This window comes from Macaca thibetana, chromosome 7, assembly GCF_024542745.1.
Source record: "Macaca thibetana thibetana isolate TM-01 chromosome 7, ASM2454274v1, whole genome shotgun sequence".
Classification (NCBI taxonomy): Eukaryota; Metazoa; Chordata; class Mammalia; order Primates; family Cercopithecidae; genus Macaca; species Macaca thibetana.
In genome coordinates this window covers 88145175-88162352 of record NC_065584.1, presented here as the reverse complement: position 1 = coordinate 88162352, position 17178 = coordinate 88145175, and the positions used below count along the sequence as shown (strand labels likewise).

Genomic DNA, 17178 nt, shown 5'->3' with positions numbered 1-17178 from the left:
CAGTGGTTTGTAGTTCTCCTTAAAGAGGTCCTTCACATCCCTTGTCAGTTGGATTCCTAGGTATTTTATTCTCTTTGCAGCTATTGTGAATGGGAGTTCATTCATGGTTTGGCTCTCTGTTTGTCTGTTTTTGGTGTATAAGAATGCTTGTGATTTTTCACATTAATTTTGTATCCTGAGACTTTGCTGAAGTTGCTTATCAGCTTAAGGAGATTTTGGGCTGAGACAATGGGGTTTTCTAAATATACAATCATGTCATCTGCAAACAGGGACAATTTGTTTCCTGACTGAATACTCTTTATTTCTGTTTCTTGCCTGATTGCCCCAGCCAGCACTTCCAACACTATGTTGAATAGGAGTGGTGAGAGAGGGCATCCCTGTCTTGTGCCACTTTTCAAAGGGAGTGCTTCCAGTTTTTGCCCATTCAGTATGATATTGGCTGTGGGTTTGTCAGAAATAGCTCTTATTATTTTGAGATACGTTCCATCAATACCGAATTTATTGAGAGTTTTTAGCATGAAGGGCTGTTGAATTTTGTTAAAGGCCTTTTCTGCATCTCTTGAGAAAATCATGTGGTTTTTGTCTTTGGTTCTGTTTATATGCTGGATTACGTTTACTGATTTGCAATGTTGAACCAGCCTTGCATCGCAGGGATGAAGCCCACTTGATCATGGTGGATAAGCTTTTTGGTATGCTGCTGAATCCAGTTTGCCAGTATTTTATGAGGATGTTTGCATTGCAGTTCATCAGTGATATTGGTCTAAAATTCTCTTTTTTTGTTGTGTCTCTGCCAGGCTTTGGTATCAGGATGATGTTGGCCTCATAAAATGAGTTAGGGAGGATTCTCTCTTTTTGTACTGATTGGAATAGTTTCAGAAGGAATGGTACCAGCTCCTCCTTGTACCTCTGGTAGAATTTGGCTGTGACTCCATCTGGTTCTGAACTTTTTTTTGGTTGGTAGGCTATTAATTATTGCCTCAATTTCAGAGCCTGCTATTGGTCTATTCAGGGATTCAACTTCTTCCTGGTTTAGTCTTGGAAGAGTGTAAGTGTCCAGGAAATTATGCATTTCTTCTGGGTTTTCTAGTTTATTTGCGTAAAGGTGTTTATAGTATTCTCTGATGGTAGTTTGTATTTCTGTGGGGTTGGTGGTGATATCCCCTTTATCATTTTTTATTGCATCTATTTGATTCTTCTCTCTTTTCTTCTTTATTAGTCTTGCTAGTGGTCTATGAATTTTGTTGATCTTTTCAAAAAACCAGCTCCTGGATTCGTTGCTTTTTCGAAGGGTTTTTTTTTTTTTTTTTTTTTTTTTTTTTTGTCTATCTCCATCAGTTCTGCTCTGATCTTAGTTATTTTTACCTTCTGCTAGCTTTTGAATGTGTTTGCTCTTGCTTCTCTAGTTCTTTTGATTGTGATGTTAGAGTGTCAATTTTAGATCTTTCCACCTTTCTCTCGTGGGCATTTAGTGCTATAAATTTCCCTCTACACACTGCTTTAAATGTGTCCCAGAGATTCTGGTATGTTGTATCTTTGTCCTCATTGGTTTCAAAGAACATGTTTATTTCTGCCTTCATTTTGTTATGTACCCTGTAGTCATTCAAGAACAGGTTGTTCAGTTTCCATGTAGTTGAGCGGTTTTGATTGGGTTTCTTAGTCCTGAGTTCTAGTTTGATTGCACTGTGGTCTGAGAGACAGTTTGTTATAATTTCTGTTCTTGTACATTTGCTGAGGAGTGCTTTACTTCCAATTATGTGGTCAATTTTGGAATTAGTGCGATGTGGTACTGAGAAGAATGTATATTCTGTTGATTTGGGGTGGAGAGTTCTGTAGATGTCTATTAGGTTCGCTTGGTGCAGAGTTGAGTTCAATTCCTGGATACCCTTGTTTACTTTCTGTCTTGTTGATCTGTCTAATGTTGACAGTGGGGTGTTGAAGTCTCCCATTATTATTGTATGGGAGTCTAAGTCTCTTTGTAAGTCTCTAAGGACTTGCTTTATGAATCTGGGTGCTCCTGTATTGGGTGCATATATATTTAGGATAGTTAGCTCTTCCTGTTGAATTGATCCCTTTAACATTATGTAATGGCCTTCTTTGTCTCTTTTGATCTTTGATGGTTTAAAGTCTGTTTTATCAGAGACTAGTATTGCAACCCCTGCTTTTTTTTGGTCTCCATTTGCTTGGTAGATCTTCCTCTATCCCTTTATTTTGAGCCTATGTATGTCTCTGCATGTGAGATGGGTCTCCTGAATACAGGAAAGTGATGGGTCTTGACTCTTTATCAGTTCAGTTTGCCAGTCTGTGTCTTTTAATGGGACCATTTAGTCCATTTACATTTAAGGTTAATATTGTTATGTGTGAACTTGATCCTGCCATTATGATATTAACTGGTTATTTTGCTCATTAGTTGATGCAGTTTCTTCCTAGCCTCAATGGTCTTTACATTTTGGCATGTTTTTGCAATGGCTGGTACCGGTTGTTCCTTTCCATGTTTAGTGCTTCCTTCAGGGTCTCTTGTAAGGCAGGCCTGGTGGTGACAAAATCTCTAAGCATTTGCTTATCTGTAAAGGATTTTATTTCTCCTTCACTTATGAAACTTAGTTTGGCTGGATATGAAATTCTGGGTTGAAAATTCTTTTCTTTAAGAATGTTGAATATTGGCCTCCACTCTCTTCTGGCTTGGAGAGTTTCTGCCGAGAGATCTGCTTTTAGTCTGATGGGCTTCCCTTTGTGGGTAACCCGACCTTTCTCTCTGGCTGCCCTTAAGATTTTTTCCTTCATTTCAGCTTTGGTGAATCTGGCAATTATGTGTCTTGGAGTTGCTCTTCTCGAGGAGTATCTTTGTGGCGTTCTATGTATTTCTTGAATTTGAATGTTGGCCTGCCCTACTAGGTTGGGGAAGTTCTCCTGGATGATATCCTGAAGAGTGTTTTCCAACTTGGTTCCATTTTCCCCTTCACTTTCAGGCACCCCAATCAGACGTAGATTTGGTCTTTTTACATAATCCCATACTTCTTGCAGGCTTTCTTCATTTCTTTTTCTTCTTTTTTCTTTAGATTTCTCTTCTCGCTTCATTTCATTCATTTGATCCTCAATCGCTGATACTCTTTCATCCAGTTGATCTAGTCGGTTACTGAATCTTGTGCATTTGTCACGTATTTCTCTTGTCATGGTTTTCATCTCTGTCAGTTCATTTATGGCCTTCTCTGCATTAATTATTCTAGTTATCAATTCTTCCACTCTTTTTTCAAGACTTTTAGTTTCTTTGCACTGGGTACGTAATTCTTCTTTAGCTCTGAGAAGTTTGATGGACTGAAGCCTTCTTCTCTCATCTCGTCAGTCATTCTCCGTCCGGCTTTGATCCATTGCTGGCGATGAGCTGTGTTCCTCAGTTGAAAATGCAGAAATCACCTGTCTTCTCTGTCGCTCGCGCTGGGAGCTGTAGACTGGAGCTGTTCCTTTTCGGCCATCTTGCTCCACCCCAATAGGTATATTTTCTGATACTCTCTCTCCTCCAGTCATCCTCCCTCAAGTAGGCCCATGTCTGTTGTTCCCCTCTTTGTGTCATGTGTTCTCATTGTTGAGTTCCCACTTGTAAGTGAAAACATGTGACATTTGGTTTTCTATTGCTGCATTAGTTTGCTTAGATAATGGTCTCCAGCTCCATCTATGTTGCTGCAAAGAACATGATCTCATTCTTTTCCATGACTGTATAGTATTCCATGGTGTATATGTACCACATTTTCTTTATCCAGTCTACCATTTTTGGACATTTAGGTTGATTCCATGGCTTTCTTATTGTGAATAGTGGGTACAACGAACATAGGCATGCATGTGTATTTATGGCAGAACAATTTTTATTCTTTTGGGTATCTACTCAATAATGGGGTTACTGGGTTGAATAGTAATTCTGTTCCAAGTTATTTGAGAAATCAACACATTGCTTCCCACAATGGCTGAACTAATTTACAGTTCCACCAGCAGTGTATAAGCATTCACTTTTCTCTGCAACCTTGCCAGACTGTGTTATTTTCGAGTTTTTAATAATAGCCATTCTGACTGGTGGACATTTTCTGTTGTACTGTATAGTATTGTTTAATAAAGGAATAGTCTTTGAAATAAATTTTATCTCCAAATGCTTTAAATGAAGAAGAAATAAAGATGTGCTACTTTGAGAAAATTCAATTCACATTTTTGAGTCTCATACACTCACTCAAAATTTGGAGATAATAATAAAAGTACTTAAGGTAATACTATAACATGATGACACAGAGTTGGCAGTGAAACATAATAACTTTATTTTTACCCTGCCACTGTGTTTTGTATTTTGATTCCACGTTAAAATAAACAAAAACTGAATTTGTGCCATACTTATGTTTTAGGCCTTTTACTGTTGATTCTTACAACTACAATTGAACTATTTTTTCAATTGACTTAGTTACTAATTCTAGAAGACAGAAAATAAATATAATTTATGATTTGAAACTTTAGGAATTCTTTTTAATGCAAAAACTGTACTTAAATAACACCTTGACAAATAAATGTTATGAATATTTTAAAAGAATAATTGACCTCTAATATTTTATTAAAATATAATTACTATCTGGTATATATTAATCACAGTAGCATATTAAACATTGCAGTTTCATAATTAACCATTTAAGACATGACTCCAGGCCTCAGGAAGATTATATTTTATAAGTTTACACTGAATACATTTAAAAAATAAATGTTAGTTATTGAAACTGAAATAACAGAGAAATAGCATTAAGTTTTAATGTTTTAAAAACGTTATTGAGTTAGTGAAATCTCAGTAAGAGTAATCTCTTTTATCCTCTCTTTATTTTTATTTTTTATTTTTTGTTTTTCCCATTAGTATTTGGGTAGGATGCTAGGATGAAATGAAAAAACCATTTCATTGCCTTTTGACAATATGTAAGTGAACATTTTGAAGGTGCCAATGTTACTGACACATTTTTCTTCCAAATGAAATTAGGAGAAAATTCAACATAAGTGTATTAAGTTACTATTCAGCAGGATGGAGGCATGCTTTTGTAAAAACAGTTTTTATATAATTAAACATAGTTGAAGGCATAGGAAGACAGATTGGATAATTCCTTCCATAATGAAGGATCATTAGGCTTCTAGGCATTAAATATTTCCCTTGCATTCCATGTAGTAGTTTCTGAACCTCTTCAAAGCATTTTTTATCTCTTTATTTCTCAGGGTATAAATGGCTAGATTTAGGAGAGGTGTAAAAACATGATAAAACACAGCAAGAAATTTGTTCACCCAGATGATGCTAAGTGGCCCCACGTAGATGAAGATGGAGGGCCCAAATAAGAGCACCACCACTGTGATGTGGGCAGTGCAGGTAGAGAGTGCCTTAGAAGCCCCAGTTTTAGAGCCTCGATGGACAGTGAGAAGAATATACATGTAGATGTCAGTACTAGAACAGAGCATGTTACAGCCAGAACCCTACAGTCAAGATTCATGAAAATGTATAAATTATGGGAATCCATGTAGGCAAGCTTGATTTCCAGTGGTGTATCACAGAAGAAGCTGTCTATTTCCATGGGACCACAGAAAGGCAGCTGAACAATCATAACCATTTGGCTCATGGAACGGACAAAGCCAATGATCCAGGAAGTCACCACCAACTGAATGCACATTCGCAGGCTCATAATGGTGGGGTAGTGGAGTGGTTTGCAGATTGCCACATAGCGGTCATAGGCCATTACCGCCAGTAGCACCATGTCAAACCCTGCAATAAAATGTGCAAAGAAGATCTGGGACATGCAGCCTACAAAGGAAATGGTCTTACTCTCCTTAAGAAAGGCTGCTATCATCTTAGGAATGGTAATTGAAGAAAGCCACATATCAACAAAGGACAGGCTGGCCAATAAGAAGTACATGGGGGAATGGAGATGGGAATCAGTGATGATTAAGATCATGATGACAGTATTTCCAGATACAATAATCAGGTAAAACATTAAAAATGTCATCACAAGTAAGACCTGAGTATTCCATAAGTGGCAAAGTCCCAGAAGCACAAATTCTGACACTACCGACTGATTTCCTTCATCCATTTTATTCAGTGTGTCTTCTAAAATAATGAAGATAGAAAAATAGATTATTAGTTAGTGGGATGACACAGCGTCTTTAATTTTTGAAAAGTCGTGTTCACATTGAAATTTAGCATCTATATTTGAGAGTGAAATGCATAATTGTGAAGAGAAATGTTGGCCAAATATATATAGTATTATGACCAAAAGAGAAGCTGACTGCCTAAGATTGACTTTCCAAGAAACAGAACCTGAAATGAGATAGTTATTCAAATGCTTTACTGAGAGGCTACTCTCATAAAAAGGGGGTGAGGAAATCAGAACTGCGAGTAAGGTTTAAGAAGGCAGTAGTGTCACCTGGATTAACTTCAGTCCACTAATGCTGTGAAAAGAATGTAGGTGGAATACCAACCACAATTATTACAGTAAATAATTATAATTAGGTCATCAACTTAGGAAGGTGAATGTAAACTGATACTGAAATTCAGTACAAATGACGTAATACACAATATAATTTCTCTGTACAGACATTCTTCCTTTTATTTAATTTCATTATATTGCATTTTTCAGACATTGCTTTTTTTTTTTTTTTTAACAAATTCACTGTTTGTGGCAACTCTGTGTCAAGCAAGTCTATTGGCATCATTTTTCCAATAGCATGTGCTCACTTTGTGTCTTTGTGTCACATTTTGGTAATTCTTACAATATTTCAAACTTTTACAGTATTGTATTGTCTGCTGTGGTGATCTGTAATCTATGATCTTTGATGTTACTCTTCTAATTGTTTTGGGGGCATTGCAAACTGTGCCCATATAAGACTTAGTTGATAAATGTTGTGTGTGTTCTGACTGCTCCACCAACTGGCTATTTCTTCCTCTCTCTTTCTCTGTTTAGGCCTGGCTATTCCGTGAGACACAACAACATTGAAATTAGGCCAATTAATAATCCTGCAGTGGCCTCTAAGTGTTCAAGTAAAAGGAAGAGTTGCATGTATTTTACTTTAAATTAAGAGCTAGAGGCGGGCACGGTGGCTCACGCCTGTAATCCCAGCACTTGGGGTGGCCAAGGCGGGCAGATCATGAGGTCAGGGGATCAAGACCATCCTGACTAACACGGTGAAACCCCGTCTCTACTAAAAAAAATACAAAAAAAACTAGCCAGGCGAGGTAGCAGGTGCCTGTAGTCCCAGCTACTCGGGAGGCTGAGGCAGGAGAATGGCGTAAACCTGGGAGGCGAAACCTGCAGTGAGCTGAGATCCGATCACTGCACTCCAGCCTGGGTGACAGAGTGAGACTCCGTCTCAAAAAAAAAAAAAAAAATACAAAAATACAAAAAATTAGCCTGCCATGGTAGCACACACCTGTAATCTCAGCTACTCAGGAGGCTGAGGCAGGAGAATTACTTGAACCCAGGAGGCAGAGGTTGCAGTGAGCTGAGATCGCGCCACTGCACTCCAGCCTGGCAACAGAGCAAGACCCCATCTCAGAAAAAAAAAAAAAAAAAAAAAAAAAAGCTAGAAATAATTAAGCTTAGAGAAGAAGGCACATTGAAAGCCAAGATAAGCCAAAAGGTAAGCCTTCTTGTGCCAAACAGCCAAGTTGTGAATACAAAGACAAAGTTTTGGAAGGAAATTAAAAGTGCTATTCCAGTGCACACAGAAATGATAAAAAAAAAAAAATAAAAGCAAAACATTGTTATTCCTAGTATTGAGTAAGTGTTAGTGGTCTATAAAAAAGATCAAGTCAGCTATAACATTCCCTTATGCCAAAGCCTAATCCACAGCAAAGCCCTAACTCTCTTCAATTCTATGAAGGATGAGAGAAGTGAGGAAGCTACAGAAGAAAAATTGGAAACTAGCTGAGATTGGTTCATAAGGTTTAAGGAAGGAAGCTATCTCCATAAAATAAAAGTGCAGGGTAAAGTAGCAAGTGCTAATGTAGAAGCTGCAGCAAGTTATCCAGAAGATCTAGCTAAGATAACTGATGAATTTGGCTACACTAAACAACAGATTTTCAGTGCAGACAAAACAGACTTAAATTGGAAGAAGATTCAATGTAGGACTGTCATAGCTAGAGAGGAGAAGCCAATACCTGGCTTCAGAGCTTCAAAGGACAAGCTGATTCTCCTGTTAGGGCTAATGCAACTGGTGACTTTCAGTTGAAGCCGATGCTCATTTAGCATTCTGAAAATCCTTAGGGCCTTTAAGAATTATGAAAATATACTCTGCCTGTGCTCATTTTTTTAAATATGAAAACAAGGCCTGGATAACAGCACGTTTGTTTGTAGCATAGTGTACTGAATATTTTAAGTACATTGTTGACATCTACTGTTCAGAAAAAAGATTCTTTTCAAAATATTTCTGTTCATTGACAATGCACTTGGACACCCAAGAGCTCTGGTTGAGATGCACACAGAGATTAATGTTGTTTTCATGCCTGCTAACACAACATTTATTCTGCACCCCATGGATCAGGAGAAATTTTGACTTTCAAGTCTTATTGTTTAATTAATATATTTTGTAAGGGCATAGCTGCCATATACAGTGATTCCTCTGATTAATTTAGGGAGAGTAAATTGAAACCATTCTGGGAAGAAGTCCCCATTCTAGATTCCATTAAGAACATTCATGGTTCATAAGAAGAGGTCAAATGTCAACAGTAACAGGAGTTGGGAAGAAATTTATTGCAGCCCCCATGGATGACTTTGAAGGCTTCAAGATTTCAGTCGAAGAAGTAAGTGCAGATATGGTGGAAATATTAGAGAAAGAGAATTAGAAGTGAAGCCTGAAGATGTGACTGAATTGCTGCAATCTCATAAAACTTTAATGAATGAGGAGTTATTTCTTATGAATCAGCAAATAAACTGGTTTCTTGAGATGGAGTCTACTCCTGGTGAAGATGCTATGAACACTGTAAAATTTCAAGAAAGGATTAAGAATATTACATAAACTTAGTTGATAAAGCAGTGGCAGGGTTTGGGAGGATTGACTCCAATTTTGAAAGAATTTCTAATGCAGGTAAAATACTATCAAACAGCATCACATGCTATATATAAATCTTTTGTGAAAAGAAGAGTCAATCATCAATGCAGCAAACTTCATCATTGTCTTATTTTAAGAAACTGCCACAGGCTCCCAACCTTCAGCAACTACCATCATGATTAGTTAGAAGTCATCAACATTGAGACAAAACCCTCCACCAGCAAAAATAGGACAATTTGTTGAAGGCACTGGGTAACCAAAAAATTCCTATGAGTCATTTCATAATGATATTTACTTAGTTGCAGTGGTCTGGAATTGAACCCACAATATCTGTGCTATGTGTAATGGTTTACTCAATCCTCAATTGAATCTCTTCTATAAGACATTGTAAAGTAAATTTGTATCTTATGTTTCTAAAATATGTGGTGGGATAACCTTTAGGAGACAAGCTATATGGAAAACCATATGCTAAATATCTTCACATAATAATTTGCATGCAAAACTAGACACATAATTGATCATTAATTTAAACCTACAGTATAATATAACTTATTTAGTAAATAAAATTAATTTACAATATATCAGTGAGGTGACATCTAGAAAGAGATTAAACAGCCTCAAAGGCAATTCAGCCTCAGAATCTCAACTGATGAATTTTGAAGAGAGGCTCTTTATAACTCAAGCTTATCAATAGAAAATATTTATCTTCAATTATATGAATGTATGCTAGGAAATCCCTAGACTTTGAAATATTAACATTTCCTGACTCTCAAGCATAGAAACTGAATCTACATTTGTCAGATGAGAATAGATTGCATATGTGTATAAGCAAACTGTATCTTTGAGTGTTAGTGCTGAAGGAACATGAGGTTAAAACTTCAGCAATTATTGATTATTAATCTTTAAATATAGCAGTAATACTGCTTACATTCATCCCTAAGTGACAATGCTTCTCGAGTTGGATGGTGGAAAGATAATTACCAATTTTCCTTTCCTATTTATTATTTCTCTCCATTGGCATTGTTTCAGTTTTTGTGTGTTTTGTGTTCTTTTATCATTTGAAATCTCCAAGGTGGTGCTAATGAGCACAGGGGAGGAATGAAAATCATTACTGCATCACGAGCACTAGTTTCCCTTTCCCTTTTTCTGAGGACTCAGAGACATAAATTAAGAACAACAAGAAAGAAAATTCTCCTAAAGGAAATCATGTATTTCCTTTGTTTGCTATGGGTAAATGGACATATGATAGTAGTATAACAATTTACAAACAGTAATATATCCGTAATAGATTAGATTTACCTAATTTATAAAGAAAATAGTCTATTATTCCCAATAGATTCACGCTTCCTGAGAAACTTGAAAAATCTGATGTTTCTTCTTGAAACTCTTTTTCTTATCAGCACAAACTTTTTCAGATAAGTTTTCAGTAATTAGTTCTTACCTGTTGAATAAGTGACAGAGAAGATAGCTAATAGGGAAACCAGGACTCCAACTGTATCCAAGAGAGGAATTTGCTAAAAGATGAACAGGTACATTCCTAGGGAACAATTCATCATTAAGAAATAATACTGCTTTCTTTACCAGTTTTGAAATTGTTAACTTTTCATATTAGTGAACTCTATTACTCTATTAATATTAACCAAAATTTAGTTGAATTAGTTGAATATATGTACACTTTTTGGTCAGACCTTTTCTGCCATGTGACCTTGAGCTAAACCTACTTCTGTGTCAATTTCCTCATCTGTGAAAAGAGGACACTCATCTAATAGATTTGTTGTGAAGATGAATCAGAAAACATACAAACCACTGAAACGCTTTTGGTATTCAGCGTTCGTTGCATAAATATTATTTCCCCTATCTCTTCATTAAGGTTGATTTTAAAGCAGTAGTTTGCAAAGCTTTTTGGCAACAAGTCTATTGCACAGCTGAGCACTTTCCATAAGCAAAATACATATGATAAACTTTCTTTAAAATATCTACCATTTATATTTTCTCTAAATTAACATACCTATATTCAACAACCCTATGGGATATACAGATGTGAAGAACATAGCAGACATGTCTGCTGTTTTCTAGGAGTGTAACAACTTCTTCTCCCTTAATCTTCCTTTCCAAGGAGGGGTTATTAATATGATTTTTAAAAGACGTAGAATAGGAAATAGGGGTTTCTTTTAATTACATGGAAGAATTTCAACTCTTGATGACTGGAAGAATTTCAACTCTGCATGACTTTGAAGGGTTCCTGATTTCAGTGGAAGAAGTAGCTGCAGAGTTTTTGTCCTATATCTGCACTAATTTCACTTATTCAATGTGCAATGATTTTTACTTCTATTTCTATGCTAAAAGTTATCTTGCATACTATACTTTCTCCAAGATGAAAAACATTATCCTCTTAAATGGTAGGAATCAGTTGAAAAAGGATTGCTGGAAGCTACTTAGAGTAGCCAGCAAAGAACAGAGATTTCCAAAAGCAGATGTAAGAGTATCTCAGAGGCAGTGCATTATGTCGATGTGTGCACTGCTGTTGAAGAGAGATCATGGAAATTCCAGTAGGAATAGGATAGGAGAAGAAAGCCTGTGAATTATCTTATGAAAATATAAAATACTAAAATATTCATTATCAACTCCAAGCATGTCCAATTGTGGGCATGCATGAAACAGATACATAAAAATATTTTAAGACTTAGTATCATAAAAAAGAGAATCAGAGAGATGAAATGACTAACACAAATTTTCTCTTAGATCAATGCCTCTTTTTGTGTTTTCTTCTGATATGTGTTTGAGATGTATCCACTGTTGAGTGGAAACAATATTTGTGGAAGTACTTTCCCTCAGCCTGGCATATATTCACCAACTGAAGTGGTCCCTTGAGTGTAATTTTCCTATTCTACATCTCAGCAGAACAGGAATCATAGAAATAATTTACCTTTGATGTCTCTGGGATTTCCTTGTTAAAAGCAATAGCAATTGTTGCATATGTTAGAAATCAGAACAAAGAGACAAGAAAAACTTCATCTAAATCAGCCAAACATTAAAATTAGTGGTTTTAAATGATTATTCACTTAATTTTTAATTTTTAATTTTTGTGGGTACATGGTAGGTGTGTACATTTGTAGGGTATTATGAGATATTTTATATCAGGCATGCAATACAGAATAATCACATTATTTATTCTTTATTTGACCTGTAAGTATTAAGGATATGTCTTCCGCAATGTTGATCTGTAACTTGATCTTGATCTATAGCATCATATTAAATTAACATTTTAGTTCTTGTTGCAAGATAAATCATATCCTATTTGGTGTGACATATGACCATCAACAAAAACCTGTGATATGAATGGAGTGTCCTAATGCGCACCAATATTGTCCAAGTAGGCAGGTACTCTTGGTCAGCTAATTGATGTGTTTCAATAGCTGTGATTAATTGAGGCCCTGAACAATTATGCACTGAAAGTTAAATTATTAAAATATTTTTATATTTTCAAAATAAGGATATTGAGGTTAGGTTAAGAGACATTCTATTTGACTTTTCAGATTTTAAAATGACTTTATTGTAGTGCAATTGATATTTAATAACATGTCCATATTTAAGTGTAGAGTTTGAAGAGTTTTGACATTTGTATACAACAGTAAAAAGGCCATCACTATTAAGATGGTGACCATATGCCTCCAATGTTTACTTGTCCCTTGATATCACTCCCTTCCTTCCACACGTCTACCATCCCCAGACAACCACTAATAAGTATCTATAATTATTTATTTACATTTTCTAGGGTTTTCTATAAATGGAATAATAACATATGTACTCTCTTTTTGATCTGGCTTCTTTCAGAATACTTATTTTCGTATTTGTCATGTTGTGTGTATCAATAGTGTATTCATTTTTATTGCTGATTAATATTCCATTGCATGTGTATACCATATTTAGGTTATCAGTTCATTTCAGAGAAATTTAGGTTGTTTTCAGTTTTTGGCTATTACAATAAAACTGATATGTACATTTGTGTACAATATCTGTGTAACTGAATAATTTTAAATGTATTGAGACTTGTTGTGTAGCCCAGAATATGTTCTGACTTGGGAAAGGTACTTTGTGCATTTTAACAAGGAATTATCTGATTTTTTCTGGTTTTTTTTTTTTTTTTTTTTTTTTTTTTGGTCAAAGTGTTCTGCAATGTCAATTACATCAAACTGGTTCATAGTGTTCTTCAGGTATACCATATCTCTGATAAATTTTTGTTTACTTTTTCTGACAATCATTTAATAGAGAAGTATTGAGGTTTTGATTACAACTTTTTGGACTATTTTTCCTTGTAGTTCTGTCAGTTTTTGTTCCATCTACTTTAAAGCTCTGTCATTAGGAACATACATAATTAAAATTATATCCGTCCAATTAATCAACCCCTCTCTCAATATGAAATGACTTTTAAAAAATCTCAGTAATATTCTTTTTTGAACCATGTTTCCCTTATTATTAAAATTGCTACTAAAGTTTTCTTTTGATTTGCTTTATCATTATATATATTTTTACATGATTTTATTAATAATTTAAGGACTACATATTTTAAGAGCAGTTTTAAGTTCTCAGCAAAACTTGAGTGGAAAGTATAGAGAGTTCCTATATATTCCATGCCTGCAAACATACACAGCCTCTCCACCATCAACAGCCAACAAAATAGTGGGGCATTTGTTACATAGCTGAACCTGCTTCTACACATGATTATCACCCAAAATCTATAGTGTATATTAGGTTGTACTTTTAATATTATGCATTCTATAGGTTTGGAAAATATATAATCACAGGTATCCACCACTGTAGTGTCATACCAATTAGTTTTTCTGCCGTAAAAATTCTCTGAGGTTTGCCTAATCATCCCTCCCTCCCACACAACTTCTGGCAACCATTTATCTTTCTACTGTTCAGTGTTTTTTTTTTTTTTTCTTCATGTGATACATGCTAGTTTATTTTTTATTTTTTGCATGAAATTTAAATACTGTACAAGATACATGTCAGTTTAGATGCACAGGCACACAAAGGAAAAGAGACGCACACTGACACATACGTGCACGTGTTCAATGGATTTTTTTTTCCAGAATGTCATAGAATTGGAGTCATGAAATATGTAGGCTTTTCAGATTGGTATCTTTCCCTTACTAATAAGATTTGCGGTCTTCTGTGGTTTTTCATGGCTTGATAGCTCATCTGTTTTTATCACCGAATAATACTCCATTTTCCGAATGTACAACAGTTTGTTTATACATTTACATACTGAAGGATATCTTGGTTGCTTCCATTTTTTGACAATTATGTATAAAACTGCTGTAAATATTCATGTGCACATTTTTGTGTGGATACAAGGTTTCAAAACATTTGGGTGAATACAATGAAGTGTGATTATTGGATTTTACAGTAAGAGTAAAAGTTTTGTAGAAAACTGCAAATCTGCAAAAACTGGAAAAATTCCCTTTGAAAACTGGCACAAGACAGGGATGCCCTCTCTCACCACTCCTATTGAACATAAGTTCTGGCTAGGGCAATCAGGCAAGAGAAATAAATCAAGGGTATTCAGTTAGGAAAAGAAGAAGTCAAATTGTCCCTGTTTGCAGATGACATGATTGTATATTTAGAAAATCCCATTGTCTCAGCCCAAAATCTCCTTAAGCTGATAAGCAACTTCAGCAAAGTCTCAGGATACAAAATTAATGTGCAAAAATCACAAGCATTCGTATACACCAGTAACAGACAAACAGAGAGCCAAATCATGAATGAACTTCCATTCACAATTGCTTCAAAGAGAATAAAATACCTAGGAATCCAACTTACAAGGGATGTAAAGGACCTCTTCAAGGAAAACTACAAACCACTGCTCAGTGAAATAAAAGTGGACACAAACAAATGGAAGAACATACCATGCTCATGGATAGGAAGAATCAATATTGTGAAAATGGCCATACTGCCCAAGGTTATTTATGGATTCAATGCCATCCCCATCAAGCTACCAATGAGTTTCTTCACAGAATTGGAAAAAACTGCTTTAAAGTTCATATGGAACCAAAAAAGAGCCCGCATCTCCAAGACAATCCTAAATCAAAAGAACAAAGCTGGAGGCATTACGCTACCTGACTTCAAACTATACTACAAGGCTACAGTAACCAAAACAGCATGGTACTGGTACCAAAACAGAGATATAGACCAATGGAACAGAACAGAGTCCTCAGAAATAATACCACACATCTACAGCCATCTGATCTTTGACAAACCTGAGAGAAACAAGCAATGGGGAAAGGATTCCCTATTTAATAAATGGTGCTGGGAAAATTGGCTAGCCATAAGTAGAAAGCTGAAACCGGATCCTTTCCTTACTCCTTATACGAAAATTAATTCAAGATGGATTAGAGACTTAAATGTTAGACCTAATACCATAAAAATCCTAGAGGAAAACCTAGGTAGTACCATTTAGGACATAGGCATGGGCAAAGACTTCATGTCTAAAACACCAAAAGCAACAGCAGTAAAAGCCAAAATTGACAAATGGGATCTAATTAAACTAAAGAGCTTCTGCACAGCAAAAGAAACTACCATCAGAGTGAACAGGCAACCTACAGAATGGGAGAAAATGTTTGCAATCTACTCATCTGACAAAGGGCTAATATCCAGAACCTACAAAGAACTCAAACAAATTTACAAGAAAAAAACAAACAGCCCAATCAAAAAGTGGGCAAAGGATATGAACAGACATTTCTCAAAAGAAGACATTCATACAGCCAACAGACACATGAAAAAATGCTCATCATCACTGGCCATCAGAGAAATGCAAATCAAAACCACAATGAGATACCATCTCACACCAGTTAGAATGGCAATCATTAAAATATCAGGAAGCAACAGGTGCTGGAGAGGATGTGGAGAAATAGGAACACTTTTACACTGTTGGTGGGATTGTAAACTAGTTCAACCATTATGGAAAACAGTATGGCGATTCCTCAAGGATCTAGAACTAGATGTACCATATGACCCAGCCATCCCATTACTGGGTATATACCCAAAGGATTATAAATCATGCTGCTATAAAGACACATGCACACGTATGTTTATTGTGGCATTATTCACAATAGCAAAGACTTGGAATCAACCCAAATGTCCATCAGTGACAGATTGGATTAAGAAAATGTGGCACATATACACCGTGGAATACTATGCAGCCATAAAAAAGGATGAGTTTGTGTCCTTTGTAGGGACATGGATGCAGCTGGAAACCATCATTCTTAGCAAACTATCACAAGAACAGAAAACCAAACACCGCATGTTCTCACTCATAGGTGGGAACTGAACAATGAGATCACTTGGACTCGGAAAGGGGAACATCACACACTGGGGCCTATCATGGGGAGGGGGGAGGGGGAAAGGGGGAGGGATTGCTTTGGGAGTTATACCTGATGTAAATGACGAGTTGATGGGTGCTGCCGAGTTGATGGGTGCAGCACAGCAACATGGCACAAGTATACATATGTAACAAACCTGCACGTTATGCACATGTACCCTAGAACTTAAAGTATAATAATAATAATAATAAAATAAAAAAATATAAAAAATAAAAAATAAAAAAATAAAATAAAAAAGAAAACTGCCAATCTGTCAGCATTTTGGATTTAGCAATTCTAATAGTTTTGTAGAGGAATCTTACTATTTTTTAATATACAATATACAGTTTGATAATGATATGATGTTGAGAACAACTTTTTGTATGACTGTTTTCCATCTATGCATATTATTTAGTAGGGTTTCTGTTCATATCTTTGGCTCATTTTATAATCATATTCATTTTCTTTTTAATATGTATAAATCTAAGGGGTGCAAGAGGAATTTTAGCACATGAATAATTGTGTACTGGTGAAGTCTGGGATTTTAGTGTATCTATCACCTGAATAATGTACATTGTACCCATTAAGTAATTTCTCATCATCCACCTGCCTCATGCCATCAATTCTTTCAAGTGCGTATTGTGTATCATTTCACACTCTATGTCCATGTGTACACATTATTTAGCTCCCACAGTTAAGTGAGAACATGTGATATTCAAATTTCTATTTCTGTGTGTTTCACTTAAAATAATGGCCTCCAATTCCATCC

The 17178-nt window shown here is 35.7% G+C and overlaps 1 protein-coding gene across 1 annotated transcript; it reads right to left on the bottom strand.

The window, feature by feature from the left end:
* Positions 1–5151: 5151 nt before the first annotated feature.
* LOC126959213 (olfactory receptor 4K14-like) lies at positions 5152–6092 on the bottom strand. The gene is given in 2 exon segments (XM_050798144.1): positions 5152–5441; positions 5444–6092. Coding segments are annotated over 2 exon segments (936 nt in total). The 5' UTR covers positions 6090–6092.
* Positions 6093–17178: the final 11086 nt, after the last annotated feature.